The sequence below is a fragment of the Gorilla gorilla genome, chromosome 9 (assembly GCF_029281585.2).
Source record: "Gorilla gorilla gorilla isolate KB3781 chromosome 9, NHGRI_mGorGor1-v2.1_pri, whole genome shotgun sequence".
Taxonomy (NCBI): Eukaryota; Metazoa; Chordata; class Mammalia; order Primates; family Hominidae; genus Gorilla; species Gorilla gorilla.
In genome coordinates, this window is record NC_073233.2 from 38,926,615 (window position 1) to 38,946,178 (window position 19,564).

A 19,564-nucleotide genomic window follows, 5' to 3' on the forward strand; every position below is an offset into this window, starting at 1 on the left:
AAAATGTTCTAAAATAAAATAGTAGTGATGGTTGTGCAACTCTGAAAATACTAAAAACTACTGAATTGTATACTTTATTTATTTTATGAGACGGAGTCTCGCTCTGTCGCCCAGGCTGGAGTGCAGTGGCATGATCTGGGCTCACTGCAACCTCCTTCTCCCAGGTTGAAGCGATTCTCCTGCCTCAGCCTCCCGAGTAGCTGGGATTACAGGCGCGCGCCACTATGCCCCGGTAATTTTTGTATTTTTAGTAGAGACGGGGTTTTGCCATGTTGCCCAGGCTGGTCTCCAACTCCTGACCCCAAGTGATCCGCCCGCCTCGGCCTCCCACAGTGCTGGGATTACAGGCGTGAGATCCACTGCGCCCAGCCAAAGCTGCTATTTTTTAAAAGCGGCAATGAACATTCTTGTACAAGTCTTTGTACGGACATACAGTTTAGGTAAATACTTAGTAGAAGAATAGCTGGGTCATATGCTGGGTGGATACTGAACTTTTTCAGAAACTGCCGCTCCTCTTCAAAGTGACTGCACCATTTTATGTTCCCAACAGCAGTACAGGAGAGTTTCAGGTCTACACAAACCCATCCATACTTGGTAAGACCCAACAAGCTTAACATTTCAAGGGAAGGTGGACTTAGGGAGGCGCCAGCGGGAGGCAACATCAATGCAGTTAGCTACACGGGCCTGAAAACTGGAGGCCGCGACAAGTGTCGCTGAGTGGAGGCCCAGTAAGTCCCACCCACTAGGCCAGCCCGAGCGCGTCTGCCACGCCCTGCTGCATTCCGCGGCGAGAGCGCGCGATAGGATTGGCTCTCAAGGCCCCGCCCCAACAGGTCGCCGCGCAGGGTGACCCGGAAGCAGTTGCACCAGCAGCGTCGCGCGGCCCAGTTCCCTTTTCCGGTCGGCGTGGTTTTGCGAGTGGAGTGTCCGCTGTGCCCGGGCCTGCACCATGAGCGTCCCGGCCTTCATCGACATCAGTGAGGAAGATCAGGTGTGCTTCGGTCTACGGGTGCCGCCACGGTGGGGTGGGGGATGTCCTAGTAGCGCAAGGGACCGCTGCCGAGCCTGGGCCGGGCGGCCGGGGCTGACACCCGCAGCTGTTCTACACGCGAGAATGGGGAGGCCGGTGGCTGGGGCGCGCGTTCCTGGCCTGGATTCGCACCAGCTCGCCGGCCGGCGGTCCCAGCGCGGGGCCCGACGCTTCACCGCCAGCTCCCTGGTCGGCGTCGGGACTCATTTCTGACGACATAGTACTTTTAGACTGATGAGGAATGATGTCTGCTTCCGTCCGTCAAATGCAGCCACATTCGGAGTGGGAGGTGGTGAATCTGTAGTTAGCATAAGCAGGGTAGGGAAAAGTAATTTTGTGCTAAAGATCAAAATGCCGGGCCGGGCGCGGTGGCTCACGCCTTTAATCCCAGCACTTTGGGACGCGGAGGCGGGCAGATCACGAGGTCAGGAGATCGAGACCATCCTGGCTAACACGGTGAAACCCTGTCTCTATTAAAAATACAAAAAATTACCTGGGCGCGGTGGCACGCGCCTGTAGTCCCAGCTACTGCCGAGGCTGAGGCAAGAGAATCGCTTGAACCCGCGAGGCGGAGTTTGCAGTGAGCCAAGATCGCGCCACTGAACTCCAGCCTGGGCGACAGAGCGAGAGTCCCTCTCAAAAAAAAAAAAAAAAAAAAACCAAAACGCCCGTATTACTGTGCGATCACAGGCGAAGACGACCCGTATTTTACACTTGCTTTCTATTCCTACTTGTATGAGGGTGAGAGTTGTTCTGTACCCCGGAAGTATGGTATCAGTTCAGCTCTTAAATTCTGTGAGGCATACACCTGATGGACCATCCTGATATTTTTAAATTTCCCGTTTGGCGTTTGCTCTTTGGTATACAGGGCTGATGGTTCTCATTTTCCCCATAACAAAAGTTTAACCTTATTTGGTAGGAGTTGAACACGACATGGTATTCTTTTAAGTTAATTTTGTATTACTGAAAATTCTGTGAAGTCCTAACTTTGTCGTTTTATTTCTGTTACTCCACTAACACGGAAGTAACTTCCAAATGATTGGATATCATATAAACTTCGCATGGAAGTTTACTTGTCTAAGACAACTTACAGAATTGCGGGAGTGAGTTCCCCCTCTCTCCTCCCCCCGCCCCATGGTAGGAATGCAGTTCCGATGTAGAGCAAAGTAAGAAGGGAAAATGCAAAAGGCGGAGAAAAGGTCAAGGATGGGGAGGTTAAGCACAGATAGGAAGATATGAAAGACAAAAAGATACCTGATTAGAAATGGAAGCATGTTACCAACAGTTGGCTGTTAGGTTAACTGAGAAAGTGTTTGGAATTTTTTTTTTTTTAACATACTAAGTGAATGGAGGAAGTTCTTGTCATTGATCGTATCTTAAAGTGTCTTTTCTCAGGCTCTGCTTCTGTTCTTGTAACATCAATATCGCTGTAGACAGTCCCTTCAGGGAAATATGAAATTGCTCAGGATTAGTTTAACTTTGGTGAAATTCTCAGCTTGATTAGAGTTAAATGGAATTCTTAATCTTTTTTTGTTTTCCTTTGCTTATGCTGCTTCCACAACCACTTGTGGCAGTGAGGATGACAGAAAAACAGCAAACGTGGTTCAACAGTTTTTAGAAAAAGTTTGCTGTGTATCTGTTTCCTCCATAGAGAAGCATGAAGCATGATTTCTGGAGGTATTTTTGTTTTCTCTGACACGGTGACAGTTTCTTTTTTTAATTTTGCTTATAATACCAACTCTTCTATGAAGTTACTGTGTTCTTGTTACCTGAAAGGATAGTACCGTCAGATCTGCAGGTTTAATACTTTCCTGAGGCAACTAAATATACTTGGGGGTTTAAAAATCTTGATGGCTTTGAATTTTTTTTTTTTTTTTTTTGGCTTGGTCTAGAAAATGTAATGCCTGTGCATTTACTAATGGTATCCTTTCATATTCCCGTTGCACATCCTCATTTTATTATCTTTAAAACCAGGCTGAGCACGGTGGCTCACGCCTATAATCTTAGCACTTTGGGAGGCCGAGGCCCGTGGATCACCGGAGGTCAGGTGTTTGAGACCAGCCTGACCAACATGATGAAATCCTGCCTCTACTAAAAATACAAAATTAGCTGGGCATGGTGGCGCATGCCTGTAATCCCTGCTACTTGGGAGACTGAGGCTGGAGAATCATTTGAACCCCGGAGGCAGAGGTTGCAGTGAGCTAGGATCGCTCCATTGCACTCATGCTATTGCACTCCAGCCTGGACAATAAGAGCGAAACTCCATCTCAAAACAGAACAAAAAAAAAACTGCATTTGTTTGGCTGCCATAAAGAGTCCCAGAAGAAAAATGGAATAAATATATATAATTCGGTAGTAGGGTAGGAAATATCCAAGTGACTGAATGTGCTATTGTAGTTGTGTTTTTATAGGTCCGAAGATGCATGCTGACTCAGATATGCATTTTTAATTTTAAGAGATTAGTTACATAACAGATCCAGTTCGATGTAATTTTAAGGCAGCATTCACCGCATTGCCCTTTTGTGAACCAAAATGCTTATCTCAAATAGATTCTCAACTAATTAACAAATGATTACCCTTTTGCCAAGGTAATGTCTGTAACTTTTCTAGTAGCTGTGGTTATGTGTGTACTTGAGAGCAATACTATTGTTCATTTCTTTCAAAAAAGTGAAATCTGCCAAGTCAGATTGATTTCTTCTCCCCAGCAACCACACCCCCACCAAACCCTTTGGGTTATATTATCAAAAAGATTTTTGCTGTATGCTGGAAGTCCAGCAGGGTGCAGACTACATGAGAGAAATTCTGAAGGTGATCCATGGGGACTGTAGCGTGTCTAAGGAGCCACTGGACCTCATGGAGGAAAACCTGTGGCTCTTGTGGGATTGCCAAGATGGATGAGGTGAGGGAGGAGTCTTCAACATTATTTGAAATAGTTGTTGAATACAGTATTTGCATTTTAGTTTTTCAGAAAGAGGACAGAATTTGAGATTGTGCTTTGTCATTGGTAGTCAGTTTTATAATAGAGCAATCTTCAACAGGCTGCTGAGCTTCGTGCTTATCTGAAATCTAAAGGAGCTGAGATTTCAGAAGAGAACTCGGAAGGTGGACTTCATGTTGATTTAGCTCAAATTATTGAAGCCTGTGATGTGTGTCTGAAGGAGGATGATAAAGGTTTGTTTTTAATTTTTTTCTAATATTTCCTAATAAAATCTTTTAAATTTTTCTTGTGAATTATAGAGTCGTCCCTCATTATCTGAGGCAAGGAGGATTTGGAACCCTCAGATACAGAAGGCTGACTGTATTTATGTTTTGAATTTCAGACTACAGGACTTTTAAATAGATAGGTAGTGGTTGTATGTATTTTGGGGGCACAGGTGATATTTTGATACATGTATGCAATGTGTAATTATCAAATCAGGGTAATTGGAATATCGCACATCTTTTCTTTATGTTGGAAACATTCAACAGTTCTCTTCTAGCTCTTTCAACTATACAATACATTGTTAACCAGAGTCTAAGCACTGTTGTTTTCAATCTTACCTTCACACATGCTTTCAGTTTGTGTAATCTATTATACCTATAAAGTAAACCTATTTTGAGAAAACCTTTATTTTATACATAGGTGTATTTCTTAAGTGTTATTACACTAAATGCTTATAGTCTTAGAATAAAATGAAGAAAAAAATGAAGCTCTTTCCTGTTCATAAGTTTCAGATTAACATCAAATGGGATACAATTTCAAGTAATCTAATAGCCATTTAATTATTAGGCCAGTTTCCTGTTTATTGAGATAGAATGGGAAATTTTCAGAATTGTTGAGTTCGGAAATCTCTAGTTAAGGTTTAGAGATCAAACTTGGATGCTGATTTTGGCAGCATATATATGAAAAAATTAGATTAAATTTGGGATATGATTAATATCTGTAATACTTAAAAATAACTAATTCAAGCAGAGAGCTGACAGCTTTAATTTCTGATTTCCTATATGTATACACAAAGTTTTCCTTAATTAAGAAAGTATCCTAGCCCTAAATCATACCAGTAACTTCCAAATGATTGAATATCATGACAGTGAAAATTGAAACTTTATATACATGTAAATCAGTCTCTGTTTTACTAGTTAGAAACCACATCATAGGCCAGGCATAGTGGCTCACGCCTGTAATCCCAGCACTTTGGGAGGCTGAGGCAGGTGGATCACATGGTCAAGAGTTGAAGACCAGCCTGGCCAATATGGTGAAACCCCGTCTCTACTAAAAATACAAAAATTAGCCGGCATGGTGGCGGGTGCCTGTAGTCTTAGCTACTTGGGAGGCTGAGACGGGAGAGTCACTTGAACCTGGGAGGCAGAAGTTGCAGTGAGCCGAGATCGCACCACTGCACCCCAGCCTGGGCAAGAGAGCAAGAGTTCATCTGAAAAAAAAAAAAAAGAAAGAAAGAAACCACATCTTAGGTATCAATTTCCTTCCTCTTTAATAAAATATACAAGTTGCTTTCTGAATGCGAAAGTGTCTTATATTTGATGGTCTTCATTGTATTAAAACACTGGAAATGCATATATAACTAGACGCATTGAGTATTGTAGTATCACTGTTGATTGTGTTATCCATACTTGTGTAGATGTTGAAAGTGTGATGAACAGTGTGGTATCCCTACTCTTGATCCTGGAACCAGACAAGCAAGAAGCTTTGATTGAAAGCCTATGTGAAAAGCTGGTCAAATTTCGCGAAGGTGAACGCCCATCTCTGAGACTGCAGTTGTAAGTTAAGATCTGAAAGAAACTCAGTTTTTCAAGGTGCTTTTTTCATGTTACTAACTTTTAATGGTGCAGAGCAGGAATTCTGGAACTTGACTCTCAGCTGTGGCTCTTATTAGCTGTGACCTTGGGCAAGTGGCTTGACCTTTCTGTGCCCTAGTTTCCTCCTTTGTAATATGAAGTTGTTAACGGTACCTGCCACAGGTTTGTGGTGAGAGCTAACCTCAACTTAAAACTGGTTGCTGATTTCAAACATTGTTTATTTGTTTGTTAACCAACCAGGTTAAGCAACCTTTTCCACGGGATGGATAAGAATACTCCTGTAAGATACACAGTGTATTGCAGCCTTATTAAAGTGGCAGCATCTTGTGGGGCCATCCAGTACATCCCAACTGAGCTGGATCAAGTGAGTTACTGTGTGGAATAGTTGTTGTGCTTATAAGAAATGTACTTTTTTTTTTTTTGAGACAGAGTTTCGCTGTTGTTGCCCAGGCTGGAGTGCAATGGCGCAATCTCAGCTCACCGCAACCTCCGCCTCCAGGGTTCAAGCAGTTCTCCTTCCTCTGCCTCCTGAGCAGCTGGAATTACAGGCATGCGCCACCACGCCCGGCTAATTTTATATTTTTAGTAGAGACGGGGTTTCTCTATGTTGGTCAGGCTGGTCTCAAACTCCCGACTTCAGTTGATCCTCCCGCCTTGGCCTCCCAAAGTGCTGGGGATTACAGGCGTGAGCCACCACGCCCAGCCAGAAATGTACTTTTATATGTTATACTTTTATATGTGTTACTCAGTTTTCTCCTTTTGTCAATCTCTTGTAGGTTAGAAAATGGATTTCTGACTGGAATCTCACTACTGAAAAAAAGCACACCCTTTTAAGACTACTTTATGAGGCACTTGTGGATTGTAAGAAGAGGTATTCAAAAGTAATGAACTAACTTATCACTTAACAGGCAGTATAAGTAGGTGGGGATGTTTTTTAAAGAGAAGTAGGGCCAGTAATTTTGCTTTACTCTGTTCTCCACAGAGTTGCTATAAATCTGTTTCTATAAATTTGACCTAAGTTAAAGATAACTATAAAGATTAAAAGTAGTTTTCCCTCATCTTTGAACTTTATAAAAAGTGAAATTTGGCTTTTTTTCTAAAAAAAGAAAGGATGTGGGGCCTTTCCAACATGGGCTTCAACCTACTGCTGTAGCATGAGCTTGGTGAATGTGGTGAAGCAGCTCATCATTTTTGGATGGTGCAGTGGCAGACTACAAAAAACTTTGTGTTAATGTAAATATTCCGTCTCTCCACCCATGTCCTTCCTCTTGCTTATCACACTCTAGACACAGCGAGCCTATGTCAGGTATAAAAGCACCATGCTCTTTGCCAGTCTGGACCAGGAGCTGGCACTCGTTCTTGTATAGCCCGTGTACTAAGAATGGTTTTAACATTTTTAAATGATTGAGAAAGAAAATCAAAGAAAGGGTAATATTTCATGATATGTGGACATTATATGAAATTCAGATTTCAGGGTCCATAACATTGGTATTACATCCATGCCTATTCATTTATATATTGTCTGTGCCTGCTTTTGCCAAGAGTTTAGTTACAACAGATACCATATAGCTTGCAAAGCTTAAAATATTTACTCTCTGGCCCTTTACAGAAAGTTTGCCTACCCCTTGTCTAAGTAGTCTTACTATAGTCAGCTTCATGTCTCTGCCAGAAACACCCCTCTCATATTTCGGTTAGTGCCTCGCTTTTACAGCACCCTCTACTTGTATCCTAGCATTTAACACCCTTAGTTGAAAGTAAGGTTGTAGGCTAAGTGAAGGCAAGGAACCTCATCTGTTAACCACTGCATTCCCAAGAAGATAGCACTTATTGGGCACTGAGTGGATAAATGCTACCCACAGTAGGGAACTGGAAGGGGATACTTGTTTAAACACGGCATTTCTGACATTCTGCCGATCTAAATGTTGAGAGTTGGTTTTCTTCTTCAGAACACATAAAATACATATTTTAATCAGTAAAATTCTGAGATTTTACCTAGCAGTTAAGTAAAAATGCTTTAAGTTTATGGGTGCCCCCTTCATGACTTTATTTATATTGGTGGTTGATGCACATGGTGTTTGTTGTGCTTTTTTTTTTATTTGAGATGGAGTCTTGCTCTGTTGCCCAGGCTGGAGTGCAGTGGTGCGATCTCAGCTCACTGCGAGCTCCACCTCCCGGGTTCATGCCATTCTCCTGCCTCAGCCTCCTGAGCAGCTGGGACCACAGTTGCCGCCACCACGCCCGGCTAATTTTTTGTATTTTTAGTAGAGACAGAATTTCACCGTGTTAGCCAGGATGGTCTTGATCTCCTGACCCCGTGATCCGCCCGCCTCCGCCTCCCAAAGTGCTGGGATTACAGGCGTGAGCCACTGCACCAGGCCTGTTGTACATTTTAAAGGGTGATACTGGTAACTAAGCCCTTACATGTCAGACACCATGCTGTGTGCTTCAAGTGGATTAAAAAGATTTCTTTAGCTGAGAAGATTGAAGTATACTGTGGTTGCTAAAACTGGAAAATGACTTGCACCTGTGCTTACAGTGTGGCACAAGATAACTAATGAGTAAGATGTGGTTTTTTAAAAGTTTTTCTTTGAATTTTTATAGTTAAGTCATTATACTTTTTAATTTTAATTTTTATTGAAAAGTTAAAAATTCCTTAGTTTTTTATCCCTGGTACCACTACACTACCATAATTTACAGGGTAACATGCCTGATGTAATGAAAAGAAAAAGGCAAAGGTACAACAGATAAAAGACCTTAGGAATGTACATCTAATTGACCCTACACTGCATTAATCAATAGTGCACTTTTTGCAGCCTGTGGCTATGACAGTCCTGAACAAGATGGCTTTCCTGTTTAAGCTGCAGTAACTTTTCTGACTGTGGATCATCATTCCTCTGTGGCAGATTTTTACAGTTCCTCTAATGCATTTGGATGATTGCCTCAGAGTAACTTGCAGCTTTTCTGACTTCTCCTTGCTTGCACTCCTGCCAAAAACTGTAGCCCTTTTCTGCTGTTTTTAGAACCTTGTGCTACCATATTTAGCACCATAGAGACTGCCCAAGCTTTATCCACCAAAACTGCCCCCTTTCATGCATGGGTCCATAATTTGATTGTCATTGTCCACTGTAATATCCAAAATCATTATAGTTCCCGCCACCACCATAATTACCACTCCCCAAATTACCTTCTTCATTGTAACCATCATATCCTCCACTGCTGCCACCATATCTACCACCACCATACCCGCCTCTACTATCAAAACCAGGACAACTGCGGTAGTTGCCACCATCACCTTCAAATCCATTATATCCAGCAGCCCCTCCTCCATAACTACTTCTGCTGCCACCACCCCAGCACCATATCCTCCTCTTCCACCAGAGTTTCTACCTATGGCCAAAACTACCATCTCCAAAGTTTCCTCCACAACCCATAAAGTTGCTAGATCCACTCCACAACTGCATCTGTTGTTTAAAAAGGGCCCTTTTCACTTCACTAACACCTGTTAATAGAGTGTTATTTCTGAACCACAGTTTTATCGTGATCATCAAAAGTTACAAAAGCAAATCCTCTCTTTTTTCCACTCTGCCAGTCCTCCTGTAACTTCTGTGGTTTCAATCTTGCGATACTTTTCAAAGTAGTCTCTCAAATTATGTTCTTCTGTATCTTATTTAACATCACCAAAAAAATTTTCTTCACTGTTGGATGGGCACTGGCCTTTACAGAACTCTCTAGAAACAGCTGTCTTTGGTTCCATTGCACGCACAGCCTTGTGTGGTTGAGCACACATTGCTGCATCCACCTCTTCAACACAAGAGTAAGTCACAAAACTGGAGTTTGTGGAACATTTTGTTTGGGGGTCTCTGATTACCACACAACCTGTGAGTGTGCTCCATTTCTTAAAATGTTCTCTAAAACTACCATCTCTAGTTTCAAAGCTCAGACCACCAATAAACAATTCTTTTTAGCTGCTCTGGCTCTTTTGGATCATGGCCTCTTCCAGGTTGAGTTCAGTATTAATTTTTTATTTTTAGAGACGGGGTCTGACCATGTTGCCCACACTGGAGTACAGTGGGTATTTGGCTGTTCACAGGTGCAATTGTAGTGCATTACAGCCTTGAATTCCTGGGCTCAAGCAAGCCTCCTGAGTAGGTGGGACTATTGGCATGCGCCACTGTGCCTAGGCATTTATATCACTACATTTAAGATGCGGGTTACCACTTAGCCATGCCTACAGTGGTATTTCTGAATCTTAGTAAACCTTAGTTTTGAAAGAAGTTTTAGATAGCATTTACCATTTTAAAATAAATGATACAGTTCCTGCTGATTTTGCCCAGGCTAAACTCAGATGTGGGGAGTAAGTATTTTTAGAAAATGAAAAAAGGAAAAAAAAACCTCTTCCTCCTAGTTAGCAAAGCTTTCTATAAGCTGAAGATTCCACAGTTTAAAGAAGTCATGAGGAGTAAAGATAAACATTTTCTAAAAGTCCAGTTTGAATGACTGCATTTATTTATTTTGCCCTATTTACTCCAGTGAAACTGATGTGTATAACTGTAAGAATAATTTAATTGGAAGGGTATCTTAAGTAGAGTTATTTAAATATTTGGTATTGTCTCAACTTCAGCCATACTGTCCTAACAGTTTCTGGGACACAAAACTTTTTTCGCGCCTAGGGCCTTTATACTTGGTCTTCCCTCTGCTTGGAAAGTCATCTTACCCCACCTTTCATGAACCCAGCTCTTTTCATGGCCAAGAAAAGGATATTTTACATCCTTTTGGTCTCAGCTTACTTGTCATCTCTTCTGAGGGAGACTTTGCTTTCTCACTGTACATAAAGCGGCCTTTCCGTTTTCTGCCCTTGTTGCTTTGATTAAATCACCATTTATTTCCTTCATAGCACTTATTAGTTACTTTTCCTTAGTTGTCCATCTTTCCTACTAAAAGGAAAGTTTCATGACTTTTCCCATAGACAGGGACTTTGTCTCTCTTAGTCACCGTTATAATGTCATCAGCACAGTACCTGCCTCTTAAAAATATTTTTAAATGAATGAATAGCAGTAATACTTTCAAGTTCCTAAAGCAATATTTCTTTTTAGTGATGCTGCTTCAAAAGTCATGGTGGAATTGCTCGGAAGTTACACAGAGGACAATGCTTCCCAGGCTCGAGTTGATGCCCACAGGTAATGTTAAACGTTACTCTGATGAGGGTTTGACAGCGATGTAGAGGTGAGCTACAATATTAAATTATGTAACTGAAATCATGTTTGCAACCACCAGTGATCCAGAGCCATTTAATAGTGTGTATTTCCTGGTGATTCTAATGTAGATACTAAAATTCAAGGTTTGATATTGGAAGAACTGTGGATTGAATATGAAATAGCTACATGGTGTTTACTGGGGGTGGGTATTGCTGGTATGGGGATGATGATCCCAACCCAAGAATTAGAACCTAATCTTGGGCCAATTGACCCTAATTTTAAGGTTATAGGTGGAAAGTTGATGGCTTGCCAAAAATTAACCCATTGCTAATGAGTATAAGGGCTTTTAACAGTCTTAGATCTAACTGGTAACAAGAATAGAATCAGTTTTCTAAATCTATGTAATAAGGATTATGAAACTTCTTTTTTTGGTCATTGCTTTGTGTGGACCTCTACATGATAGGAGTTGGTAAAAAGGGAAGTTGGTGGTAAAGATCCTTGACTTTAAGGTCAGGCTGCCTCCATTCACATTCTTACTCCACCTCTTAATGAGCACTTCTGAACTGCTTCATAGTTGATAAAGGGGGCATAGTAATACTGTTTGTCTCCTAGGTTGTTGTGAGGAATAAATGAGATGTAAGGCAAGTGAAGCACTTAGTGTCTTGGCATATGGTTCTGCTGCTGCTTACTATTTGATTACCTTGGTGCTTTCTCTCCAGCTATGTTTTTATCTACAATTAATATATTTCATTTTGTTAAAATAGATGAACCTGATAAATGTATTGGCCTGTCTTAACCCAATCCTGTAGCTTTTTTAATGTTGTTTATGTGTTTTGGACTGTTAGATATTTTGCCGAATTAAGTATATTTTATGATTAGCAAAAACTCAATGAAAAGCCAGGATTTCAAAACCCTGAGCTTACATTTTTGTTCTCTAATTAAGGTGTATTGTACGAGCATTGAAAGATCCAAATGCATTTCTTTTTGACCACCTTCTTACTTTAAAACCAGTCAAGTTTTTGGAAGGCGAGCTTATTCATGATGTAAGTAGTTTATCCTTTAATGTGAAAAATGTTCTCCTTTCCTAAATTTTACATACTGAAGCAGGACTCTTTTTCTTTGCATTAATAAAAGTGACTAATGGCAAGATATGGAAAGATTAAGAACTATGTATTCTTTTTATATCAGGAACAGACATATTTAGGACCAGCTTTTCTTCATCCACTGAGCAGAGTCCTATTCTTCCTCCCTTTCTTAATTTCTTTTTTTTTTGAGACAGAGTCTCACTCTGTCACCAGGCTGGAGTGCGGTGGCACGATCTTGGCTCACTGCAACCTCCGCCTCCCTGGTTTAAGCAATTCTCCTGCCTCAGCTTCCAGGAGAAGTAGCTGAGATTACAGGCACATGCCATCAGGCCCAGCTAATTTTTGTATTTTTAGTAGAGACAGAGTTTTGCCATGTTGGTCTGGTCTCCAACTCCTGACCCCCCTGACCCCAAGTGATCTGCCCACTTCGGCCTCCCAGAGTGCTGGGATTACAGGCATGAGCCACTGTGCCCGGCTACCTCCCTTTCTTTCATCTTCTCACTTACTCACCATTATAGGCTTAGATAATACAAGTTTCTTTTTTATTACATATATATTATTCCTAGCCCCACTTAGGAAGATCAGTCTGATATTTAAAAACACATGAACATTTTTCAAATGCAAGTATAAATATATTTTGGACTGTTGTGCATCTGGACTATGCCATTAGCCACCATCTTTCAGTGTGGATAATTTAGAGCTCAGTGTATTTACTGATTATTTCATTTTAAAAGTGAGCCATGTGAAAGCAGATGGTTTGGTAATTTGATGAAACAGAATGATATTTCTGCCTTGAACAAAATGTAGGAGTCAGTATCTTTAAAATAATATTTACAGTATCTTAGAATATCTTACAATAAATCTGAATTCTGTATTGATGGTATCTTTTTTGTCTCTTATCTGTATAGCTTTTAACCATTTTTGTGAGTGCTAAATTGGCATCATATGTCAAGTTTTATCAGAATAATAAAGACTTCATTGATTCACTTGGTAAGTTTTGGGGTTTATTCTTTGAGGCACAGAGATGGGAACATGCTACACTAACAGTTATGTACTATGTGGTCCAGCAAGTCTGGTTGTGGCCTTATTTGTAGATTATCCTAAAAGGAGTCGTGTATGATAGAACAGCACAAAAATAGGTAGACAGTTTAAAATATTACTTAGAATGAATTGAGAATCAGAAACCAAGAAGGTGTAGGAGGTGGCATTTGTGATAGAAAGAGAATGAAACTGGGAATATGAAAACAACTCAGGGCCCAGCGCGGTGGCTTATAGGTGTAATCCCAGCACTTTGGAGGCCGAGGCGGGCGGATCACGAGGTCAGGAGGTCGAGACCATCCTGGCTGACTAACATGGTGAAACCCTGTCTCTACTAAAAATACAAAAAATTAGCCGGGCATGGTGGCGGGTGCCCGTAGTCCCAGCTACTCGAGAGGCTGAGGCAGGAGAATAGCTTGAACCCGGGAGATGGAGGCGGAGGTTGCAGTGAGCCAAGACCGCGCCACTGCACTCCAGCCTCGGCAACAGAGCAAGACTCCGTCTCAAAAAAAAAAAAAAAGAAAAAGAAAAAAAGAAAACAACTTGGCACTTGTAATCCCAGCACTTTGGGAGGATGAGGTGGGTGGATCACTTGAGGTCAGGAGTTCAAGACCAGCCTGGCCAACATGGCAAAACCCCATTTCTACTAAAAATACAAAAATTAGTGGGCATGGTGGCACATACCTGTAGTGCCAACTACTCAGGAGCCTTAGGCAAGAGAACCACTTGAACCCGGGAGGCAGAGGTTGCAGTGAGTTCAGATCGCACTGCTGCACTCCAGCCTGGATGACAGAGTGAGGCTCCATCTCAAAAAACAAAAAAAAAGAGAAAATGACTTGGACCCTTTTTGTCTCATTTAAGAGCTTGCTGAACTTTAGGCCCTTCCAGCTCTTCTGTAGCATGATTCTTTGAGGTAAAGTTATATCAACAATCGGGTGTTTGGAGAAGATTGAAGAAATAGTTCCATTGGTACATTTGTTTTTAAAATTTAGAGATGGAGGAGTGAGCAGAAAAGCAACTGAAAGAATTACCATTACTTTGATCATAATGGTAACTTTCAGAAATGTTTTAAGAGCTGATAAAATTTGATGATTAAAGGTACTTTATTAAGCTAAACATTATTCTTAAAATAATATTTTTTTTTGTAGAAGACCTTATTCCTTGGATATATGGTGATTTGTATTTTTGGTCCCTTTTTTTAAGCCATAGCCACAGAATGGTAACAAATAGTTTTTCCCCCCTACTGTACTATTTTATGCTTGGATACCCCCGCCATTAACAAATTACAAAAGTATATAGTATCACCATCTGAAAGATGGAATTAGAAATGGAAATGTAATTTTACATGATAGTAAGACTTTTCTAACTACAGTTTGTTGAAAACAGCATAGTCTTTATTATTTTTATCTTTGAATTTTCTTGTCTAGCGTATCAGTTCAGTAAATGTTTGTCAAATTGAATCAAATCTTATTCATCCTTATTGAGCAAACCCTACATATGTTCAATATTTTAATTTCCTTCTGGAGCATGTTTTTAACATACTAAAATACAAAGAGAAAACTTAGAAAATCTGCAGTTGAACAGGTTTTAAATGTTGTAAACTACCAGTTTCTTTACACTGGAGTCAACTGTGAAACTAAGGTGCTTTGTTCTCCTACTAGGCAATAATCAAAACACATTAGAGATTGATTATATTTTCCATATTAAGACTGAATTTTTTTTTGTTTTTGAGACTAGTCTTCCTGGTTCTTGAGGATACAGATGAATGTATGGTCTATTTTGATAGTCTTCAATTTGGTAATCATTAATGCTTGTCACCTGTAAATTGTGTGCCTCCATTGGAATTGGGGAAGATTGACTTATTCTGAACATAGTAAGGCATTTGAAATACACCAAGATAAAGTAGATGTAAGTGTGTTTGTGTAGAAAGCTTTGCCAGGTGCACTAGACCCAGAAAACCACATTCTGTCCCAGTTAATTTGTTTTGTGGCATGAAGCTATGTGATGGAATGTTAATGTCAGCAACCTCTTTATTTACGCACCAAGGAAAAAGGAGTAGTAATTAACACTTTGACACTCCCCCATTGATGTGTAATTGACTGTTTCAAAGGAGCACTGGTTCATAAGCTATTGCATGCATTAAAACTGGGTTTTCTATATTGCAGCATTTTAAGACAGGGGTCAGTGACAATGCAGAAATTGCTCAATGATGCACATTTTTTTATTACTGCATTAAGGTTTTGACATATTAGTAATGAATAAATGTTTCCATAAAATTAGATTTTTTATAACTTTAAAATTGAAATATGACACAGTACACTGTGACTTCCTCTTTGATGGTAGTATTTTAGTTTTATGAAACAAAGCACAGCTTCCTACAAAGTCTTTAACTCATACTTCACTGCCTTAGTAGTTTGATTTTTCAGAACAAGAGTCCTAAGCATTTTAAGTTTGGTTCTTTGTTACTTAAAACATCAATTTAAAGTGTTTTTAGATGCAAATTTTCACATGTAAAATAGATAACGGTTTTATGGACTTCATCCTAGAAATAATCTTCATTCCTCTGGTAAGTTTTTTCATTTATGGTAAGATTGTAACTGCAGAAAAGATGAGCAGTAAAATAGATTTAATTTCAGGAGTATTTAAAATAATAGAAATTTCAGAAGTTTCTATCACTTTATATTGAAAGAGAGTTGTCTGTCCATGCCAATAGAACTGAGAATGTTAAGGAATTTTTGAAAAAAATCTTTAATACTTATTCATTGATAAGAAAAAATTCGTTAACATTGCTAATTTATTGTGCCAGCTAGAATTCAAATTCCTTCATTTGCCTTACGTTTCTTGAACATCTGTGCAAATCAGTATTCTATTAGAAATTTGTTTATATGCTTTTCAGAAAACATCTTTATATTAATGTGTATATTTTTTATTTTAATTGTATAATTAAACATTTATTACAGCTGAAAGCCTAGTGACAACTATCTAGATTCCACAAGTTGCAATCAGTTTGTCAGAACATTTTCCTTTATTAACACTGACAACTTAGGCCAACAGTAGCATTATCTTGTGTCAACTGAATTGCCCTAACATGTCCACATGTAATCTGGTGTTATCCAGTTGCTACCTTTTACTTCAGAAAGTTAATCGGCATCTAATTTGCATTGTTAATTAGGGTTAATGTGCACTAATTGATTTCTTGGTGCCTGTAGATTTCCATTAAACCCAGTTAGCAATACTTCCTTGTATACCTCATTCATTTGAGTTATGGTGATCATGTTTTTGTTGAATCTGTGCCAAATAGGAAGCCTGTATCATAATTACAGCTAATTAACAGATGATCATGTCCTATGTTAATGGGCTTCCCTAATCTTCCACTAATACATGAATGTTATAAATTTAAAATTTATTTATGGAGTGTTTAGAGAGAGAACTTTTTAAACAATACAGACTTGAAGCTCTGAATTATAGGGCACTTGATTGATCATTTGCTGATTTTACATAGTTCAAAAGTTCAGAGAAAAGGAACAGGTAAATCTAGATTCGTTTTAGAAACTTAGTTTTATAATTAATAAGTTAGCATCAAAACAAGTATATATGATATTATGTTAGAATTCTGCTAACATATATATATATAACCTAGGACTAGGTTATATATTTAGGATTCCTAATTTTTAAAATTTCTAGCCCTTTATTTTAGAAATGAACCTATTCTAGGCCTAGCACTGCTATTTTTTGACTATAAGTCACCATTTAATCTCTTTGCTCCTCAGTTTTGTTTTTAAAGTGAAAGGATCAGGACTGAGTAATTCCTTAAGTTTTCTTCTAGGCCTAACACATTGTTGTTATTTGAATAATTACAACAGCATGTTTCATTAGAAATTATAATGCAAAATTTGAATTATTTGTGCAATTTTCTACTTTTGTCTTATAAAGAACAAGTATCACTGTTAATGGTATTCTTTAATTATATCTAGTACTAACTGTATTGGCCTATAAATGTTAAATGACACACACACTTTGACAGTTTTGGTTTGTAAGTAGTTTTGATTTTTAAATAGTGACCTGAAGCAAAATGGAATGTTTTCATAACTGAAAATGTTTGTGAAAGTATTTTAAAACTTCAGGTTTACCAGTAATAATAACACAGAAAAAACTAATAAATAGATAAGAAATCCTCTTTGTTTAAATGAAGAGCTATTAGTGTGAAAAATAAGCTTAGGTAATTTAACTAAATAGAAATTGTTCTTATGAAATGTACTTTGTAGATTTTATCTCCTAAAATGTATAACTATTTAAAAATGTAAAATGTACAAAACTTTTAGGGTCTAAAAATAATCATTTTATGGCCCATTCTTAACTTTGAATCTATCACCTATGGTACTATAGAAAAATTGTTTTTAATACTCTATGGAGTCAGTTTATAGTTTGCAAATATAAGAAGCTTTGTCAAAATTGTTCTGTATAAGTGCTCAAACAATAATTTCCACAATTACAAAAGTAAAAATAATTTCCACAGCTTAACATGAGATGTAATTGTGCAGGTCTTTAATTAGTATGAACACTCATCAGGCTTCACTATTCTGTTTTCTAGGCCTGTTACATGAACAGAATATGGCAAAAATGAGACTACTTACTTTTATGGGAATGGCAGTAGAAAATAAGGAAATTTCTTTTGACACAATGCAGCAAGAACTTCAGATTGGAGCTGATGATGTTGAAGCATTTGTTATTGACGGTAAGGCAGATAGAACATTTTCATTTATTTCTAGAATTTCTCATCTACTACATGGATCATAGTAAGATTTTTACCTGGAAACTGAGCCTTACACAACAAAGATTTGTTTATAGCAGATGTGTATTTAGTAGATTAGTGGATATATTTGTTGTAGGGTGAAAATTTAGTAGAAATATAAACTGCTATATTCTATCCCTTGAAATCACATAGAACAAAGACGTTTAGGCAATACACCACTGTGGTTAGGAGCACAGATTTTAGTATTAGATGTGGATTTAAGACCAGGCCCTTCCTTTGTGAAACAGGAATGTAGGGGTTCATTTGTGGTTGTAAGGATTAAATGAATTAATACAGGTAAAGCACAGTGCCTGGCACATAGTAAGTGATCTTTCAAGTGTTAACCATTACCAGCTTTTTTATGATTAGCCTAGAAACAAGAACTTCTTCCCCAACAATTAGATTATAAAGCAACTTAACTGCTCAGGAATTTTTCCTGAGCTTTTAAAATTTGAAAGTTGGGATTATGCAATTAAGATTAATAAAAGGTACAGAACTATTGACCTTTTTTCCCCTAATGCTCTAAGTTTTCTATGAAGAAGTAATAACTTAGTAGGAAATTAGTTTATTCCCCTATATGAGATGGTAGGGGAAGAACACCTAGCATTCTTTAAAAAAAAAAAACAGCAAAAAACTGTATGCAATATTTATTTAATATAGATTGTCCCAGCAGCCACAGGACAAATGCATGACCTTTCTTTTGGTTGCCTCATACTGTTTTGCTTATTAGATTTAAACAGTGTATAATGTTGGAAAACAGTATAAAGTTTTATTATGGCTTACTTGGTCACAGTTTTCATACCTTAGCTATTTTTCTTGGAAATTTTCCATATAACATACGATATAAAACATCTTTTTTCAGCCGTAAGAACTAAAATGGTCTACTGCAAAATTGATCAGACCCAGAGAAAAGTAGTTGTCAGGTAAGATATTTAATGCTTTGCAGCATTTTATAGAACGATTTAGTTTGTTCCGATTATTTCACTTAAATGTTTAGAGAACCAAGGTGGTGTTATCACTTGACTGTAGTTAAATAGTTGCTATTTATCATAATTTTATTAAAGTTCAGACTGAATGTGATTAGCTTATTTAATGAAAGAGTCCTATTTTCCAGCACATTTCATTTAATGGCTGAGCATTGGCTAGAATACTAATGACTTTTATGTCTGCTTTATATAGTTGCTCAGGAGAATTAGAAGGCTTAGGATCAATATGGTAAAGATTTTTTTCAAATAATTATGTAATTCTTAAATTCTCTTACTATTCTAAATTAGGTATATTTAATCTTGCTTTTAACTGGATTCAAATCTGTAGTATTATAAAAGAATACCAGAGGCTAAAAGGTTGACTAACACTGTGTTTAATTTTTCAATTTTTAGTCATAGCACACATCGGACATTTGGAAAACAGCAGTGGCAACAACTGTATGACACACTTAATGCCTGGAAACAAAATCTGAACAAAGTGAAAAACAGCCTTTTGAGTCTTTCTGATACCTGAGTTTTTATGCTTATAATTTTTGTTCTTTGAAAAAAAAGCCCTAAATCATAGTAAAACATTATAAACTAAAAAAATTTGCCTTGTCTGGACAGTTATTGTCTCAAATTTATACTAAAATCACAAACTC

At 38.5% G+C, this 19,564-nt stretch overlaps 1 protein-coding gene across 3 annotated transcripts; it reads left to right on the forward strand.

The window, feature by feature from the left end:
• Positions 1-331: 331 nt before the first annotated feature.
• Positions 332-19,511, forward strand: EIF3M (eukaryotic translation initiation factor 3 subunit M). Of its 3 annotated transcripts, none has more exons than XM_004050894.4 (11): positions 332-991; positions 4,069-4,201; positions 5,650-5,788; positions 6,068-6,191; positions 6,604-6,698; positions 10,921-11,004; positions 11,966-12,065; positions 13,016-13,097; positions 17,737-17,880; positions 18,800-18,860; positions 19,317-19,511. In XM_004050894.4, the coding sequence occupies exons 1-11, from the start codon at positions 950-952 to the stop codon at positions 19,435-19,437; spliced, it is 1,125 nt and encodes a 374-aa protein (XP_004050942.1). In that variant the 5' UTR covers positions 332-949; the 3' UTR covers positions 19,438-19,511. The 3 variants fall into 3 exon arrangements, with proteins under 3 accessions (XP_004050942.1, XP_055212510.1, XP_018892665.1); XM_019037120.2 differs by lacking the exon at positions 332-991 and adding an exon at positions 1,017-1,348; XM_055356535.2 differs by lacking the exons at positions 4,069-4,201; positions 5,650-5,788; positions 6,068-6,191 and having other exon boundaries at positions 826-991.
• Positions 19,512-19,564: the final 53 nt, after the last annotated feature.